This window comes from Saimiri boliviensis, chromosome 4 (assembly GCF_048565385.1).
Source record: "Saimiri boliviensis isolate mSaiBol1 chromosome 4, mSaiBol1.pri, whole genome shotgun sequence".
NCBI classification, from domain to species: domain Eukaryota; kingdom Metazoa; phylum Chordata; class Mammalia; order Primates; family Cebidae; genus Saimiri; species Saimiri boliviensis.
In genome coordinates, this window is record NC_133452.1 from 44,325,616 (window position 1) to 44,343,827 (window position 18,212).

Here is an 18,212-nt window from a genome sequence, read left to right on the forward strand (position 1 = left end):
TTTTCTCTCCACACCCCTCCTGTGCTTCAGCGATCGTGTGCTGATTGCCCCATACGTTCTCCTGAAAAACTTTCCTCCTAAGCCCCAGACATACAAACCCAGCAGCCTCCTAAACAGCTCTACCTGATCATCCACAGGAACAGCTTCACGGCTGTGCCTGTTCTCTTCTGCCATTTTTAGTATTTTAAACCCTTTTATTGAGAAATAAAATACTCAAAACCATGCAAAAACCCAAGAGTAGCATAATGAGTTATTAGAAAGATAACTTTCAGGCGGGTGGATCACGAGATCAAGAGATCGAGACCATCCTGGTCAACATGGTGAAACTCCGTCTCTATTAAAAATACAAAAAACTAGCTGGGCGTGGTGGCACGTGCCTGTAATCCCAGCTACTCAGGAGGCTGAGGCAGGAGAATTGCCTGAGCCCAGGAGGCGGAGGTTGCGGTGAGCCGAGATCGTGCCATTGCACTCCAGCCTGGGTAACAAGAGCGAAACTCCGTCTCAAAAAAAAAAAAAAAAAGAAAGAAAGAAAGATAACTTTCTTCTAATTACAATTCAGGTAAGATTTAGAACTTTTTCATTCACCCCAGAATCTCTTCCCTGTGCCTCGATCCAAACACCCTCCCCCTGACAAAAGTAACCACTACCCTGGTTTTCACAGATATCACTAGAATGTCTTTAAGGCTTAAATCACTTAAGTATTCATTTCTAGATATTTTAGTTTAATCATGCTCACTTTTTTTTTAAAGCTTAATGTCTTTTAAATTCCCTTTAATCTACTGTTTCCCCCTCTATCTCTTTCTTTTTCTTATAATTTGCCTGTTGAATCCAGACCATTTGGTCTTTGGAGTTTCCCGGTTTCCCAACTGCACACTCGTGGTGCAGGTCACGTACCTCTGTCCTCTTACTTTATGCAGATTGGCAGATAGATGCACAGGCTGGACAGACTCAGGTTGGATTCTTTGTTGGGTTCTTTTGTCATGCGCCACATGATGACTAGTTTTTCTTCACGCTTACATCCCTTAATCCTTTGGGGGCTTGTAGCCCAGAATGGGAATATCCTAACATTTTATTTTTGTTTTCATTTATTAGCTGAAATAATTTTGTGCTTCACTCTCATCTACTCCGATTAGTTTATATAGGAAAAGGGGGTAAATATGCTTATTCAATAGCAGAAATGGCAGGGCATTCCAGCTTCATCTGGAGCATGTTCCACCCTGACCTCCTGTTTCGTTTTTTTGTTTGTTTATTTTAAAATATAAAATGGTATTTCAAGGCCACATAATGAGCATCATGGATGGTCACTGCACTCATAATACCTTGTGAGTTCATACTGATGTTTTCTATTCAAATTCAGTACTATAGAGTTTTTCCTTAACCAGTTCTCTATTATGTTGCATATCTTTTTTTCCACAACAGGAATCCTGGCTATGTATGTAGTACAGAGAGGATGCTCGCATTAGAGTGTTCTATAAATACTCGTTTGCTTTATCCTTCTTTACACATGAACCAGTCTCAGATTGACAGTTGAATATACCACCATCGTTAATTCTGATTACTGAAAACAATTTTAAAAATGGTTTTGCCTATACTACCCTAAGTCATCCTATTTTTTTAAATAGTTGGACTATATTTACATTGTTAAAACATTTCTCCACTACACACTATAACCTCCCCCTTTTAAAGTGCATTTAGTTTTACTTATACAAGTAACCATATAGGTGTGTTCATGACCAATCCTTAGGTCATTTCTCAACAGTTTTGGTTTTCTCCGGCTTGTTGCCTAGTAGATTCTTCATGAAAGGCTCACAGGAACAACATTCCTTCCTCTTACATGCTATTAATAGTTTCTCTGTGTTCTTTATACTTGAAAGTCAGTTTCACTGCATATAAAATCCTTGCTCCCAGTTTCTTTTATTGAATATCTTAAGTCAGATTATTCATATCAAAAGAAAATAGAAGTAACAGATTTAAGATTTAAGATCCCAGGATCCTTATGCTGCTGTACATCAAGCCCCAGCTGTACTTGGAGGGACAGATGGAAAGAGACATTTTTAAAAGGGTACTTAAGCCAACCATATCTCTGATTGACTGAACTTCTGACATTATGGAGAAGCTGTCAAAGTCTGATCATAATTTTTATTTTTCTTAGATGCCAGATACTGTTTTTACATAGGTGTCCAGAGGATTTGTTTTTTCTTTTAAGTCTGGTAATTTTATTAGAACGTGTTTTCATATTGCTCATTTTGGGTTAATATCCTTAGGTATTTAGCCTGCATTTTCAATATATATGTTGAAATAAAAAAAAAATTTAAGTTTAAGATTTTCTTGAGGTATAGTTTTCCTTTTGCTTTGCTTTTCTTTTTCCTGGGACTCCTCTGTATCTGTATGTTGGTTCTTCTTTGCCTGTCTTCACTGTTTGTCACCTTATCTCAAATCCTTTATATCGCCATTTCTGTTCAACTTTTAAACTTATCCTCCTTTTCCATTTCTGTATCTCTTAAGGCATTATTTATCATCTCTAATTACCCTTGTGTTCTTTATTGTTTAGCCTTAATTTCTAAAACAACCTTTTATCTTATCTTTCATTGTTTTTATGTTGTTCTTCTATGTCTTGTATCATTTTCTTTTATTATTAAGTTCTGAGATGCACGTGCAGAGGGTGCAAGTTTGTTACCTGGGTATACATGTGCCATGATGATTTGCTGTACCCATCACCTACATTAAATATTTCTCCTAATGGTATCCATCCCCTTGCTCCCTACCCACCAACATGCCCCAATGTGTGGTGCTACCCTCTCTGAGCCCATATGTTCTCATTGTTCTACTCCCACGTATGAGTGAGAGTATTCGGTGTTTGGTTTTCTGTTCCTGTGTTAGTTTGCTGTGAATGATGGTTTCCAGTTTTATCCATGTTCCTGCAAAGGACTTGAACTTGTCCTTTTTTTATGGCTTCATAGCATTCCATGGTGTATATGTACCACATTTTCTTTATCTAATCTATCACTGATGAGCATTTGGGTTGGTTCCAAGTCTTTGCTATTGTGAACAGTGCTGCAGTAAACGTGTGCATGTGTCTTTTTAATAGATGCTAGTTGGTTATTTTGCCTGTTAGTTGATGCAATTTCTTCATAGTGTTGATGGTCTTTACAATTTGGTGTGTTTTTGCAGTGACTGGTGCTGGTTTTTCCCTTCCATATTTAGTGCTTCCTTCAGGAGCTCTTGTAAGGCAGACCTAGTGGTGACAAAATTTCTTAGCATTTGCTCGTCTGTAAAGGATTTTATTTCTTCTTTGCTTATGAAGCTTAGTTTGGCTGGATATGAGATTCTGGGTTGAGAATTATTTTCTTTAAGAATGTTGAATATTGGCCCCTACTCTCTTCTGGCTTGTAGGGTTTCTGCATCCTCTGTTAGTCTGATGGGCTTCTCTTTGTGGGTAACCCAACCTTTCTCTCTGGCTGCCCTTAACATTTTTTCCTTCATTTCAACCTTGATGAAATCTGACAATTATGTGTCTTGGAGTTGCTTTTCTCAGGGAGTATCTTTGTGGTGTTCTCTGCATTTCCTGAATTTGAATGTTGGCCTGTCTTGCTAGGTTGAGGAAGTTCTTCTTTCCAACTTGGTTCCATTCTTCCTGTCACTTTCAGGTATACCGATCACATGTAATTTGGTCTTTTTACATAGTCCCATATTTCTTGGAGGCTTTGTTCTTCGTTTTTATTCTTTTTTCTATAATCTTGTCTTCACACTTTATTTCATTAAGTTGCTTTTCAGTCTCTGATATCCTTTCTTCTGTTTGATCTATTCGACTATTGATACTTGCATATGCTTCATGAAGTTCTTGAGCTGTGTTTTTTAGCTCCATCAGGTCATTTATGTTCCTCTCTATACCAGTTATTCTAGTTAGCTATTCCTCTAACATTTTTTCAAGGTTCTTAGCTTCCTTGCATTGGGTTAGAACATGCTTATTTAGCTCAGAGGAGTTTGTTATTACCCACCTTCTGAAGCTTACTTCTGTCAATTCGTCAAACTCATTCTCTGTCCAGTTTTGTTCACTTGCTGGTGAGGAGTTGTGATCCTTTGGAAGAGAAAAGGCATTCTGGTTTTTGGAATTTTCAGCCTTTTTGCATTGGTTTTTCCTCATCTTCATGGATTCATCTACCTTTGGTCTTTGATGTTGATGACCTTCGGATGGGGTTTCTGTGTGGATGTCCTTTTTGTTGATGTTGATGCTATTCCTTTCTGTTGGTTAGTTTTCCTTCTAACCGTCAGGCCCCTCTGATGCAGGTCTGTTGGAGTTTGCTGGTGGTCCACTCCAGACCCTGTTTTCCTGGATATCACTAGCAGAGGCTGCAGAACAGCAAAGATTGCTTCCTGTTCCTTCCTCTGGAAACTTTGTCCCAGAGGGGCACCCACCAGATGCTAGCAGAGCTCTCTCGTATGAGGTGTCTGTTGATCCCTGCTGAGAGGCATCTCCCAGTCAGGAGGCATGGGGACAGGGAGCCACTTGAAGAGGCAGTCAGTCCCTTAGCAGAGCTCAAGTGCTATGCTGGGAGATCTGCTGCTGTCTTCAGAACCAGCAGGCAGGAATGTTTGAGTCTGCTGAAGCTGTGCCCACTGCCATCCCTTCCCCCAGGTGGTCTGTCCCAGGGAGAAGGGTTTTGTTTTTTTTCTTTTTTGAGACGGAGTCTTGCTCTGTCGCCAGGCACCAGGCTGGAGTGCAGTGGCGCGATCTGGGCTCACTGCAAACTCTACCTCCCGGGTTCAAGCAATTCTTCTGCCTCAGCCTGCCCAGTAGCGGGAACTACAGGCTCAAACGCTGCCACACCCAACTAATTTTTTTTTTGTATTTTTAGTAGAGATGGGGTTTCACTGTGTTGGTCAGGATGGTCTCAATCTCTTGACCTTGTGATCTGCCCACCTTAGCCTCCCAAAGTGCTGGGATTACAGGCGTGAGCCACCACGCCTGGCCAAAGGGATATGGGAGTTTTATCTATAAGACCTTGACTGGGTCTGCTGCCTTTCTTTCAGAGATGCCCTGCCCTGAGAGGAGGAATCTAGAAAGACAGTCTGGCTACAGTGGCTTTGGAGCACTGCAGTGGCCTCTGCCCAGTTCAGACTTCCAGGTGGCTTTGTTTATGCTGTGAGGGGAAAAGTGCCTACTCAAGCCTCAGTAATGGTTGATGCTTCTCCCGCCACCAAGCTTGAGTGTCCCAGGTTGACTTCAGACTGTGGTGCTGGCAGCGAGAATTTTAAGCCAATGTATCTTAGCTTGCTGGGTTCTCTGGTGGTGGGATCTACTGATCAAGACCACTTAGCTTCCTGGTTTCAGCCCCCTTTCCAGGGAAGTGTAAGATTGTGTCTTCCTGGAGCTGCAGGTGCTACTGGGGTACAAAAAAAAAATTCTGCAGCTTGCTCAGTGTCTGCCCAAACACTACCCAGTTTTGTGCTTGAAACCCAGGGCCCTGGTGGTGTAGGCACCCAAGGGAATCTCCTGGCCCGTGGGTTGTGAAGACCCTGGGAAAAACATAATATCTGGGCCAGAATACCGTTCCTCATGGCACAGTCCCTCATGGCTTCCCTTGGCTAATGGATAGGGTTCCCTGTCCACTTGCACTTCCCAGATGAGGCAGTGCTCCACCCTGCTTCAGCTTGCCCTCTGTGGGCTGCACCCGCTGTCTAACCAGTCCCAATGAGATGAACCATGTACCTCAGTTGAAAATGCAGGAATCATCCGCCTTTTGCACTGATCTGGCTGGGAGCTGCAGACCAGAGCTGTTCTTATTCATTTTGCCTGGGACTCTCATCTTGTATCATTTTCTTAATGTCTTTTATCTCTTTTTGAAATATAAATTCAAGATCTCTTTTTAAATTGTAATCTCTCTTTGACATGTCTTTTTAGCACAAATTGTCTGTGAGATGTTTTTTTGCTTCTTATTCTTTTTATCTTATGAGATATCTGTATGGGATCTGACCTTTGTGCTTTTCTATCGCTTACTTTGATGGTCAATTCATTTTACTGTACTTTGAGTGGAAATTTGATTCACATTGCCCTTTTTCTTTGCTTTTTGCTTTTTGTGTATTTTTAAATTGACAAAATTGTTTATGGCTCACAACATGATATTTTGAAATATGCAAATGTTGTGGAATGGCTAAACAAGCTAACTAACATATGCATGACCTCACAATCTATTTTTTGTGGTAAGAACAAATTGCTTTTTTTTTTAATTGTATTTGGGCTCCAGGGTACATGTGCACGGCCTGCATCCTGCAGTATTGTTGTATAGGTACATACATGCCATGGTGGTTTGCTGTCTCCATTCCCCACCTGCCACTGTTGCCTACATCAGGCATTTCTCCTGGTGAGAAATCCTCCCCTCCCACCCACTGTGTCCCCCCTACTCCCCCCTACCTAGCTCTATGAGTGTTGTTCTCTTCGCTGTGCCCAAGTGTTCTCATTGTTCATCACCCATCTATGAGTGAAAACATGCGTTGTTTGGTTTTCTGTTCTTCTGTCAGTTTGCTGAGAATGATGGTTTCTAGGTTCATCTATGTCTCTACAAAGGACATGAACTCGTTTTTTTGTGGCTGCATAATATTCTATGTTGTTTATGTCTCACTTTTTTTTTGTCCAGTCTATCATCGATGGGCATTTGGGTTGGTTCCAGGTCTTTGCTATCGTAAATAGTGCTGCAATGAACATATGTGTGCATGTGTCTTTATGATAGAATGATTTATAATCCTTTGGATATATACCCAGTAATGGGATTGCTGGGTCAAGTGGAGTTTCTATTTCTGGATCCTTGAGGAATCGCCACACTGTCTTCCACAATGGTTGAACTGATTTACACTCCCACCAACAGTGTAAAAGTGTTCCTTTTTCTTCACATCCTCTCCAGCATCTGTTGTCTCCAGATTTTTTAATGATCACCATTCTAACTGGCATGAGATGGTATCTCAGTGTGGTTTTGATTTGCATTTCTCTAATGACCAATGATGATGAGCATTTTTTCATGTTTGTTGGCTGCATATTTGTCTTCTTTTGAAAAGTGTCTGTTCAAATCCTTTGCCCACTTTTGAATGGGTTTGTTTGTTTTTTTCTTGTAAATCTGCCTTAGTTCTTTGTAGGTTCTGAATATTAGCCCTTTGTCTATGGGTAGATTGTGAAAATTTTTTCCCATTCTGTTGGTTGCTGGTTTACTCTAATGATTGTTTCTTTTGCTGTGCAGAAGCTCTTAAGTTTAATTAGGACCCATTTGTCTATTTTGGCTTTCGTTGCCATTGCTTTTGGTGATTTAGTCATGAAGTCCTTGCCTGTGCCTATGTCCTGAATGGTTTCACCTAGGTTTTCTTCGTGGGTTTTTATGGTGTTTTTTCTTATGTTTAAATCTTTAATCCATCTAGAGTTAATTTTTGTATAAAGTGTAAGGAAAGGGTCCGGTTTCGGCTTCATGCCTATATCTAGCCAGTTGTCCCAACACCATTTATTACACAGGGAATCCTTTCTCCACTGCTTGTTTTTATCCAGTTTGTCAAAGATCAGATGGTTGTAGATGTGTGGTGTTGCTTCCAAGTCCTCTGTTCTGTTCCATTGGTCTATATCTCTGTTTTGGTACCAGTACCATGCTGTTTTGATTACTGTAGCCTTGTCGTCTAGCTTGAAGTCAGGTAGTGTGATGCTTCCAGCTTTGTTCTTTTTGCTTAGGATTTTCTTGGCTATGCAGGCTCTCTTTTGGTTCCATATGAAGTTTAAAGTGGTTTTTTCCAGTTATGTAAAGAAGGTCAGTGGTAGCTTGATGGGGATACCATTGAATCTATAAATTACTTTGGGCAGTATGGCCATTTTCACAATATTTATTATTCTTAATCATGAGCAGGGAATGTTTTTCCATCTGTTTGTGTCCTCTCTTATTTCCTTGATCAGTGGTTTGTAGTTCTTCTTGAAGAGATCTTTTACTTCCTTTGTTAGTTGTATTCCTAGGTATTTTATTCTCTTTGTAGCAATTGTAAATGGGAGTTCGCTCATGATTTGGCTCTCTGTCTGTTATTGGTGTATAGGAATGCTTGTGATTTCTGCACATTGATTTTGTATCCTGAGACTTTGCTGAAGTTGCTTATCAGCTTGAGGTTTGGGCTGAGACAGTGGGGTCTTCTAAATATATGATCATGTCATCTGCAAATAGGGACAATTTGACTTCTTTTTTTCCTAATTGAATGCCCTTTATTTCTTTTTCTTGCCTAATTGCTCTGGCTAGAACCTCCAATACTACATTGAATAGGAGTGGTGAGAGATGCATCCTTGTCTAGTGCCAGATTTCAAAGGGAATGCTTCTATTTTTTGCCCGTTCAGGATGATATTGGCTGTGGGTTTGTCGTAAATAGCTTTTATTGTTTTGAGATATGTTCCATTGATAGCTAGTTTATTGAGAGTTTTTAGCATAAAGGGCTGTTAAATTTTGTTGAAGGCCTTCTCCACATCTATTGAGATAATCATGTGGTTTTTGTCTTTGCTTCTGTTTATGTGGTGAATTACGTTTATAGATTTGCATATGTTGAACCAGCCTTGCATCCCTGGGATGAAGCCCACTTGATCGTGGTGGATAAGCTTTTCGATATGCTGTTGAATTCGGTTTTCCAGTATTTTATGGAAGATTTTTGCATCAATGTTCATCATGGATTTTGGCCTGTAGTTTTCTTTTTTAGTTGTGTCTCTGCCAGATTTTGGTATCAGGAGAACGATGGTCTCATAGAAAAAGTTAGGGAGGAATCCCTCTTTTTGTATTGTTTGGAATAGTTTCAACAGGAATGGTACCAACTCCTCTTTTTATGTCTGGTAGAATTCAGCTGTGAACTTGTCTGGACCTGGACTTTTTTTGGTAGGTAGACAATTAATTGCTGCCTCAACTTCAGACCTTGTTATTATTCTTTTCAGGGTTTCAGCTTCTTCTTGGCTTAGTCTTGGGAGTGTGCAAGTATCCAGGAATTTATCCATTTCTTCCATATTTACTGGTTTATGTGCATAGGGTTGTCTGTAGTAATTTCTGATGGTAGTTTGCATTTCCGAGGAATTGGTGGTGATCATCTCCCCTTTATCATTTTTTATTGAATCGATTCTTCTCTTTTTTCTTTTTTATTAGTCTAGCTAGTGATCTATTTCATTGATCTTTTCAAAAAACCAGCTCCTGGATTTATTGATTTTTTTTTGAAGGGTGTTTTGTGTCTCTGTCTCCTTCAGTTCTGCTCTGATCTTAGTTATTTCTTGTCTTCTGCTAGCTTTTGAGTTTTTTCGATATTGCTCCTCTAGCTTTTCCAATTTTGTTGATAGGTTGTCGATTTTAGATCTTTCCTTGTTTCTCATGTGGGCATTTACTGCTATAAATTTCCCTCTAGACACTGTTTTAAATGTGTCCCATATGATCTGGTACATTTTGTTTTCATTCTCATTGGTTTCAAAGAACATTTTTATTTCTGCCTTCATTTCATTGTTTGTCCATTCGTCATTCAGGAGCAAGTTGTTCAGTTTCCATGTGATTGTGCAGCTTTGAGTGTTTTCTTAATCCTGAGTTCTAATTTGATTTCACTGTGGTTTGAGAGACTGTTTGTTATGATTTTTATTCTTTTGTATTTGCTGAGGAGTGATTTACTTCCAATTATGTGGTCAATTTTAGAGTAAGTGCAATGTGGTGCTAAGAAGAATGTGTATTCTTTGGATTTGGGGTGGAGTGTCCTGTAAATGTCTATTAGGTCCACTTGGTCCAAATCTGCATTCAAGTCCTGGATTTCCTTGTTGACTTGCTGTCCTGTTGATCTGTCCAGTATTGTCAGTGGAATGTTAAAGTTCCCCACTATTATTGTGCAGGAGTCTAAGTCTCTTTGTAGGTCTTTAAGAACTTGCTTTATGGATTGGGGTGCTCCTGCATTGGGTGCATAAATATTTGCGATAGTTAGTTCTTCTTGTTGCATTGATCCTTTTACCATTATATAATGCCCTTCGTTGTCTCTTTTGATCTTTGTTGGTTTAAAGTCCGTTTTATCAGAGACTAGGATTGCTACCACTGGTTTTTTGTTTTTTGTTTTTTGTTGTTTTTTTTTTTTCCTCTCCATTTGTTTGGTAAATCTTCTTCCATCTCTTTATTTTGAGTCTGTGTGAGTCTTTGCATGTGAGATGAGTCTCCTGAATACAGCAAACTGATGGGTCTTGACTTTTTATCCAGTTTGCCAGTCTATGTCTTTTGATTGTGGTGTTTAGGCCATTTACATTCAACATCAATATTGTTATGTTTGAATTTGATCCTGCCATTTTGTTACTAGCTGGTTGTTTTGCCCATTACTTAACGTGGCTCCTTCATTGCATTGTTATTCTTTACCATTTGGTATGTTTTTGCAGTGGCTGGTACTGGTTGTTCCTTTCCCTGTTTAGTACTTCCTTCAGTAGCTCCTGTAAGGCAGGTCTTGTAGTGACAAAATCTCTCAGCAATGGCTTGTCCATAAAGGATTTTATTTCTCCTTCACTTATGAAGCTTAGTTTGGCCAGATATGAAATTCTGGGTTGAAAGTTCTTTTCTTTAAGGATGTTGAATATTGGTCCCCACTCCCTTCTAGCTTCCAGAGTTTCTACTGAGAGATCCACTGTTAGTCTGATGGTCTTTCCTTTGTGGGTGACTTGACCTTTCTCTCTGACTGCCCTTAGGATTCTTTCCTTCATTTCAACGCTGGTGAATCTGACAACTATGTGCCTTGGGGTTGCTATTCTTGAGGAATATCTTTGTGGTGGTCTCTGTATTTCCTGGATTTGAATGTTGGCCTGCCTTGTTAGGTTGGGAAAGTTCTCTTGGATAATATCTTGAAGAGGGTTTTCCAACTTGGATTCATTCTCCCCATCACATTCAGGTACGTGGATCAAGCGTAGATTAGGTTTGTTCACATAATCCCATAGTTCTTGGAAGCTTTGTTCATTTTTTTTTCACTCTTTTTTCTCTAATCTTGCCTTCTTGTTTTATTTCATTGATTTGATCTTCTATCTCTGATATCCTTTCTTCTGCTTGACCTGTGTATGCCTTATGAAGTTCTCATGCTGTGTTTTTCAGCTCCATCAAGTCGTTTATGTTCTTCTCTACGCTGGTTATTCTAGTTAGCGTTTTGTCTGACCTTTTTTCAGCGTTCTTAGTTTCTTTGCATTGGGTTAGAACACGGTCTTTTAACTCCGATAAGTTTGTTATTACCCACCTTCTGAAGCTTGCTTTGTCAATTCGTCAGATTCATTCTCTTTTTTTGTTCCCTTGATGGTGAGGAGTTGTGATCCTGGGAGGAGAAGAGGTGTTCTGTTCTTTGATAGTTTCATCCTTTTTGTGCTGGTTTTTTCCCCATCTTCGTGGATTTATCTTCCTTTAATCTTTGAAGCTGGTAATTTCAGGAGGAGTCTCTGAGTGATGTTTTTTTTTGTTGTTGAGGTTGGAGCTGTATCTTTTTCGGCCTGTAGAGGGTGTTGCTGAGCTCTCTGGTTCAGTCAGGTTGCTGGGTGGGTGGTCCTTCCCTGGAGTTTGTTTGTAGGTGAGATTGGCCCCGCTTTCCCAGTGTCTCTCCCAGAGCTCAGTCTTCCTGGTTGGGGTCAAGCTGGTGTATTTGCAGTCAAGTTCTCTAGCAAGGGCTTCAGTTTAAGTTCTGTGGAGGTGGGGCCTGCTAGGCCTTATGGTCTGTTTCCCTGCTTTCAACTCTGCCTCCCTCTGTGGGAGGGTCCGTCTCACTGGCGTTTGTCCAAACTCCTGCCCAGGTCTCAGCGACAACCTGCCGCCACCAGTAACTGCTGCTCAGATCAGCATCGACGCCCCAGCGTCTGGCAGGGCTTTCATGGAGGTGGATTGCAGGAGGGATGAGGTAAGCACAGGAACCAAAACGGAGCACCAAGGGGGTTAAGTCCCCCGACCTTCTGAGCCAGCTGCACGTTTCAGATGCGGACACGCCTCCCCCGCCCCACCCCGCCGTCTGGATTTGCTTTCCTGGGCCTAATTTCAGCACGCTGTCAATCCTTCAGAAACGAACCTGGAACCTCGTTTGGTTTGGAATCGTGAAGTCCTCTAGCCCTCGGCGTCTCATTTGCTGGGAGCTGCATTCCAGTGCTGGCTTCTCTCAGCCATCTTGGTGACCCCCTCACAAGTTGCTTTTTTAACTTCACAAAGCTTCTGCTTTTGTTGTTATTGTATGTGTTTTTTCTAATGTAGCATTAAAAAAAATATGTTGGCTTGCTTTAAGAGATGTCCTCCTGGTTTTGTTCCCCTTCCCCATTTTTATATGGGTTTTTTCTTCATCTGTGTTACATGTACCCTACTCAATTTTAATTTTCTTCCCAGTACTTTCTCCTCATATGGGCCTTCTCCTGGAAAGGAGCCCCAGCAGGTTAGATTGGAAAATTCACTAGGACTGGGCTTAAGCTCCTTGTGCTTATCCACTATTGAAGTGGGCAAGATCCTTCCCAGTGTCAAGTACTGTTCTTAAAACGTGAGTTTTCTAGAGAATACCTATTGGCTCTTTTGAGATTCTCCTATTCTCAGACATTCATCCTGTTGCTCCCAGACAGATGCTGATTGCATGCAGGGCTTAGAGGTGGTTTGTCTCTACTTGCATATATCTGGACTTGATGGGAATGTCATGTCCCTTAGTTTTGATGTATATGTTATCCATGAGGTTTGGGTTTTACTGTTTCTTTGCTGTGTAGTTTGTATCTGTTTCTTCTCTTTTGCTTACTATTTTACGATGGACCTAGTTACTCAAACCAGAAACCAGCCAGTCATTTTCAGGTTTCTTTCTCATTTACTGTTATATTTTAGTTCATTTCTTTATCCTTAATATTTCTTAAATCCTACCGCTTCTCTCCATCTTCACAGCTACTATCTTAGATCAGAGTCCTATAACTTCTCTGCTAATGCTACAAAGTCTATTTCTTTGCTTCCAGTCTAGATACTATCCATGTGTAGTTAGAATGACCTTTCTAAAATGCAGATCTGGTGGCCAAGCACAGTGGCTCACGCCTGTAATCCCATCACTTTGGGAGGCTGAGGCAGGCGGATCACAAGGTCAGGAGATCTAGACCATCCTGGCTAACATGGTGAAACACCATCTCTACTCAAAATACAAAAAATTAGCCAGGCGTGGTGGAAGCGCTTGTAGTCCCAGCTACTCAGGAGGCTGAGGCAGGAGAATCACTTGAACCCAGGAGGCAGATGTTGCAGTGAGCCAAGATTGCACTCCAGCCTGGGTAATAGAACAAGACTCCATCTCAAAAAAAAAGCAACTCTGAACCTGACTCTTCCTGACATTAAGAACTACTTGCAATAATTTCTCCAAATGCCATGCATTCTTCTCACCCTTAGAGTTCTGTCTGTAGTATTATTTTGTATGCTCTGCCTTTTTATTGGAGAATGCCTATATCATTATTTTTTGAGGCAAAATTTCAATAATTTATATTTCTTTTAAAAGAAATGTATAAGTTCATGAGAATTTGTTATAAGATGTATTTCCTAATGGTCTTTAAATATTTTTCTCACTTTCAACTTTTAACAGGAAAAAAAAATTCTAGACTGCTATGCTTGGAGTATTTCATTTCCTTTTGTTAAATCATGAACTTGAATTTATTAAGCATAAATATATAACTGAATGTGAATAAACAAATAAAATGAAATTATTTTTCATTGCCTTTGAGATAAAGTGGTTTTGGTTCCATATTGAAATGATTCCTCTGCACAGTTGTCAGCTTTATCAAATCCAAGTAGCTGCCTTTATAAGAATAAGCATGTAATAAAAACTAAGAAACCTTTAAGTGATTCGTGTCACATCACCCTGCCAAGAAACCATGACAGGTTTATTATCTGAACACATCTAGGGTAGAATTACAAACAAAAACTTGGCAGGGAAACCAGTTGGGAGCACTTTAGTTTTAATAGAAGAATGAATCTGTATATTAATTGGGACTTGTGGTTGTGTGGCATGCGTCATTCTGTAAGAAGCAGACCTCCTAGAGATTCTTGTTCAAAGTCTGTACTGCAGAGGGAGGGCCCCATGGGAAGGAAAAGGTAGAAATGCTGGTCACTCCCCCACCACTGACACCACCTCCCACCTGCAACACATGCAGTGCATGCAAAATCCTCAGATCTTGGCTGTATCCTCAATAATGTTAACTCAGAGGGACTTAATTAAATCTACCTTATTTGGAAAATAAGCACAGAGATTCCCAGGCAAAGTGGTAACCAAAAGTAAATGATAAAGCTAGAAATTCACTTACAAATGAAAAGGAAAACGTGACATGAAATGGAGAGGGAAATACAAGTTTGAGAGGCATAAGATGAAATATCAGCTTGAGGTTAAAAATATCTAAACTACTTAGGTAGATTAAAGAATAATGATCTTAAAATGAAGACAGGGTATTGAACAGGAAGAAAAGATCTTGGAAGTACCTAAGATGAGCATATGAGACTTCCACAGCATCTGGTAGAGTACTTAGACTGGTGAGTACATCTTTCTTGTATAGAATCCTGGTGTTAGGTTGTGAAATTACAGAAGAAGTGTCTCTGAAGGATTTGTAAACAGTAGAGAAATGGGGCCAATACAGAATATACTTGTAGCTGTCACACTGCTTTTGGGTACCAGAATCAGAATTTTCCCTGGATACCCTATTATGCAGCACTAATCATGCTGCCTTAATTGTCCCTTTACTTAGGAGTATGAGACCCAGTCTAGTGCAGAAGCCAAATTTGTGAAGCAGCTAGACCAATGTGAGATGATTCTTCAGGCATCTGAGTATGAAGACCTTGAACACAAACCTGGAAGACTACAAGACTTCTATGATTCCACGGCAGGTACTCAACACCATTTTCAACAAGAGTCCATTTTAGTGTGGCTTACTCAGTGTAGTGACCAACATTAACATTAGGGAAACCCACTGTTGGTACCCTCTTCTGACCCTTTCATATGGAGCGTCTAAAAAGAAAGGGAAGGGACTATTCAGATAAGAAGTTGAGGATAGGAAATAAATGGAATAGAGTTTACTATGGAATGAACAGTAAGCAACAAAAGACAGGCAAGAAAAGGCTGTGAAGGAAGAGATGCTGGGTTAAACAGTCCCCCATGCTAGCCACCATGGACCTATGAGAGCTTAGAGCTTGGCTGCTATCAAAGCAGAAATCTGGGGAGGTCTGAGGAGCAGGGATGACAGCACAGATCAGCCAATTGAAATGTAGAGGTGTTTACAAGAGAGACACCTGCATCCTTGTTTAAACGTCCTGAGCTGGCCTAGCCCCTGTGGTCTTCCTCCTTGTCTTTTCATATATAGGTGCTTCATTCTGCTTACTTAATTGCAGGTTTGGAATGGGCAGAGACTGTCTTCAGCTTTCTGGGCTCTCACACTTGAGTTTTCCTGTAGTTCCTGGTAGAGACACTCAGGAGTCTGGTAAAGTTTAGCTCTGCCTAATTGATGATTCCTTGCCTGAGTCTCATCCTTAATCTCAGTTGCACCTGGAGTGACAGAGCATGAATGCCAAATGGTCCTTTCCAGCCCCTTCCCAGGACCTGGAATCTCGTTCTGCTTTGGAATGAAGTGTGGGTCAGATCACAGACTAGAGTCCCCAGTGAGCCCTGGGATCAAGCTGGGAAAATGGATATGTTCTCTTGTCAATCTGGGAATGTATTTTTCTCTGTTCTTTGGTTTTACAGGAAAATTCAGTCACCCTGAGATAGTCCAGCTTGTTTCTGAACTTGAGGCAGAGAGAAACGCTAACATAGCTGCAGCTGCCAGTGAGCCGCACTCCTGAGACATTCTCTAAGTTGCTGCACTCCTGTAACAAACATTATTTTTCCATTTCATGGTACTGTGTTTTGCCATTGTTGGTCTGTTGATTTTCCTAAATGTGAGTCTGTTTTCAATTGTCTGAACTTCAGCGAGAAATGGGATATAACTTGGGCACTAAAAGAAGCCACAAAGCAGAGAGGTAGTCATGAAAGTTTCATGGATGGAGACTGGAGGGGGCAGTGCCTTTTTATGAACTAAATAAATATTAAAACACCTAAAACTTTGGAGTATTTATTGGAGATTTAAAATTATCTTATTCTGACTTAATTTCCTATATCCCTGAAGGCCAGGTTCATTGAACAATAGAAAATTTCATTATGATTGCTTTTAAGAACAGATTTTTCAGCTGATTTAGTGATAAGGATCCAGAAAAGAAAATATACTGGTAATGTATTCTCTCCCCAGATGAAATTGTTGCCTTTTTCAGATTCACTCTCTTGAGCCACATTTTGAATTTCACTGTAGCCTGCTTCAGGCTCCTAATCATAGGCTTGTAAACCTTGTAAACTAATAGGCTCTGCCCCTCTTCCCAGTACTTTTTGTTATTTGGGGATATAAACTGAAGCATATAAAAATGCAACTTGTATTGCTCTGTGTATTTTTCCCTGTCTGATGTATAAATCTTGAGACCTTGATTATAAGAACATGTCTCATTAGGTGAGAAATATAAATAGGTCATTGAGCCTTGGGTAGGGAATATATCAACCCGATGTCTTCCATTCGTCTCCCTTTTATAGGATAAATAACCCAGCCTCTCTGTCTTTACATTGAATAGTGCAGAAAGGAAGATGATTTCTGCAAACCTCCCCAGTATTTTGGTGTGGAACAATGATGCCTGTCCCTTTAATTCAAATGTCACTTTCCATTCAAAGGCCTTTGAGGCTGGCATGGTGAAAATTCTAAGCAGCGTTTCTTTGGAAACTCTTTGCAGTATCCATGGATACCCAATCTGCAGGAAGCAAGGTGCGTGATCTTTTCAGAAGCAACACACATACGTATGTGTAGTTGCTCTGTATCAAAAAGCAGAAAGAGGGTAAAGTCTATTAGTTGATACATGTTTAGTAGGAAAACAACTCCATCTATCAGGATTGTGGAATTTTTACTCTTGGCATGAAAACATGCACACAAAATAACCCCAGATAAAGTTCAAGTATTTATAATCAGAAGGTGTTCTGTGGCCCCACAGTTTTATTTTAATGTTTTGTCTACCATAATTTTCATAAATAACTAACAACACAGTTCACAGAGAGACTTTGGAAGATTCTACTGGGTTAGACTTTATAATAGTCACTTAACCGTTATCTCATTTCATTATCTATCTACCAAATGGGAGTTTTTAATTAGTCCTAAACTTTCCTTGCTGAGGAAAGACATTTTTTAAAGATAGAAAAAAAACATATATATATATATACACACATATATATACACATACATGCATATATATATACACACACATATATATAAAATAATGCTATACATAAAACATTTGAAAAGAAAATAACAAAATGAAGATCAATAAAATAATAGCTCCTGAGTCCACCAGCAATGTTTACAAATATTTGAGCATTATTCTTAAAAATGTTTTTCCTTAGAAGATATCTGCCACTTGCCTGGAATTTATCTTCTGAATGACAACCCTATAATTACAATGTGGAGTAAATGATTATTCGTGGTTTGAACTCAAGAAAAAAGAATTCTTTATTACTGTTTGTCAGATTCTAGCCCAAACTGAGGTCAGAGGGAAGTCGGTGGGCTGGTGGTGAGTAGCTGGAAAAACTCAGTTTCAACATGGCTTTATTCTCTCTTTGGGTGCAAGCCATATATACAGCATCAGCAGGGTAGTTACACCTTTTACAGACAATAGTGGATCCGAGCCAACCACGGGCTCATGTGAGTAGTCACCTAACGTGCCTCATATGACATGGTTACATAATGTGCAGAGTTGTGTGCCTACACTCCAAACCCACTGAGTCAATGCTGTACCAGAAGGCTGCCTCAGCCTAATCCTGACTAAAATGCAGTCATTTCCCTTACATTTCACCCCCTAGGCTGAGGGGAATCTTTCAGGTAGGGATGCATGCCCATAGGGTGGAGCCCTTAATCCATAACCCACAATAATAATATAGAAAGCAACAGCTCACCACTAGGATCTTAGCTGTGCTACTTATGATTGTTAGAGCCCAGCATAGGCCAGAGCCCAAGGATGCCCACCGTCTCTGCAGGGGGTTGTCAGTAAGGCTCTCAGCTACCTTAATCTCCCATCAGACTTCTTGGAGGGCTGCCGTTATGTTCTGCCACTTGTCAGGAATAAAGGGACAATATTGTGTTCCTAAAAGGGCAAAGGTGCCTCCTTGTGCAGCAGTTACTATATCTA

General features: G+C 40.2%; 1 protein-coding gene across 1 annotated transcript in view; it reads left to right on the forward strand.

Moving 5' to 3' along the window:
• Positions 1-16,058, forward strand: part of HDDC2 (HD domain containing 2) — a 31,009-nt gene extending 14,951 nt beyond the window's left edge. The window contains exons 5-6 of the mRNA XM_010342963.2: positions 14,711-14,849; positions 15,703-16,058. Of these exons, the coding sequence (XP_010341265.1) occupies positions 14,711-14,849; positions 15,703-15,800 (237 nt within the window). The 3' untranslated portion in view covers positions 15,801-16,058. The remainder of the gene's footprint in view (positions 1-14,710; positions 14,850-15,702) is intronic.
• Positions 16,059-18,212: the final 2,154 nt, after the last annotated feature.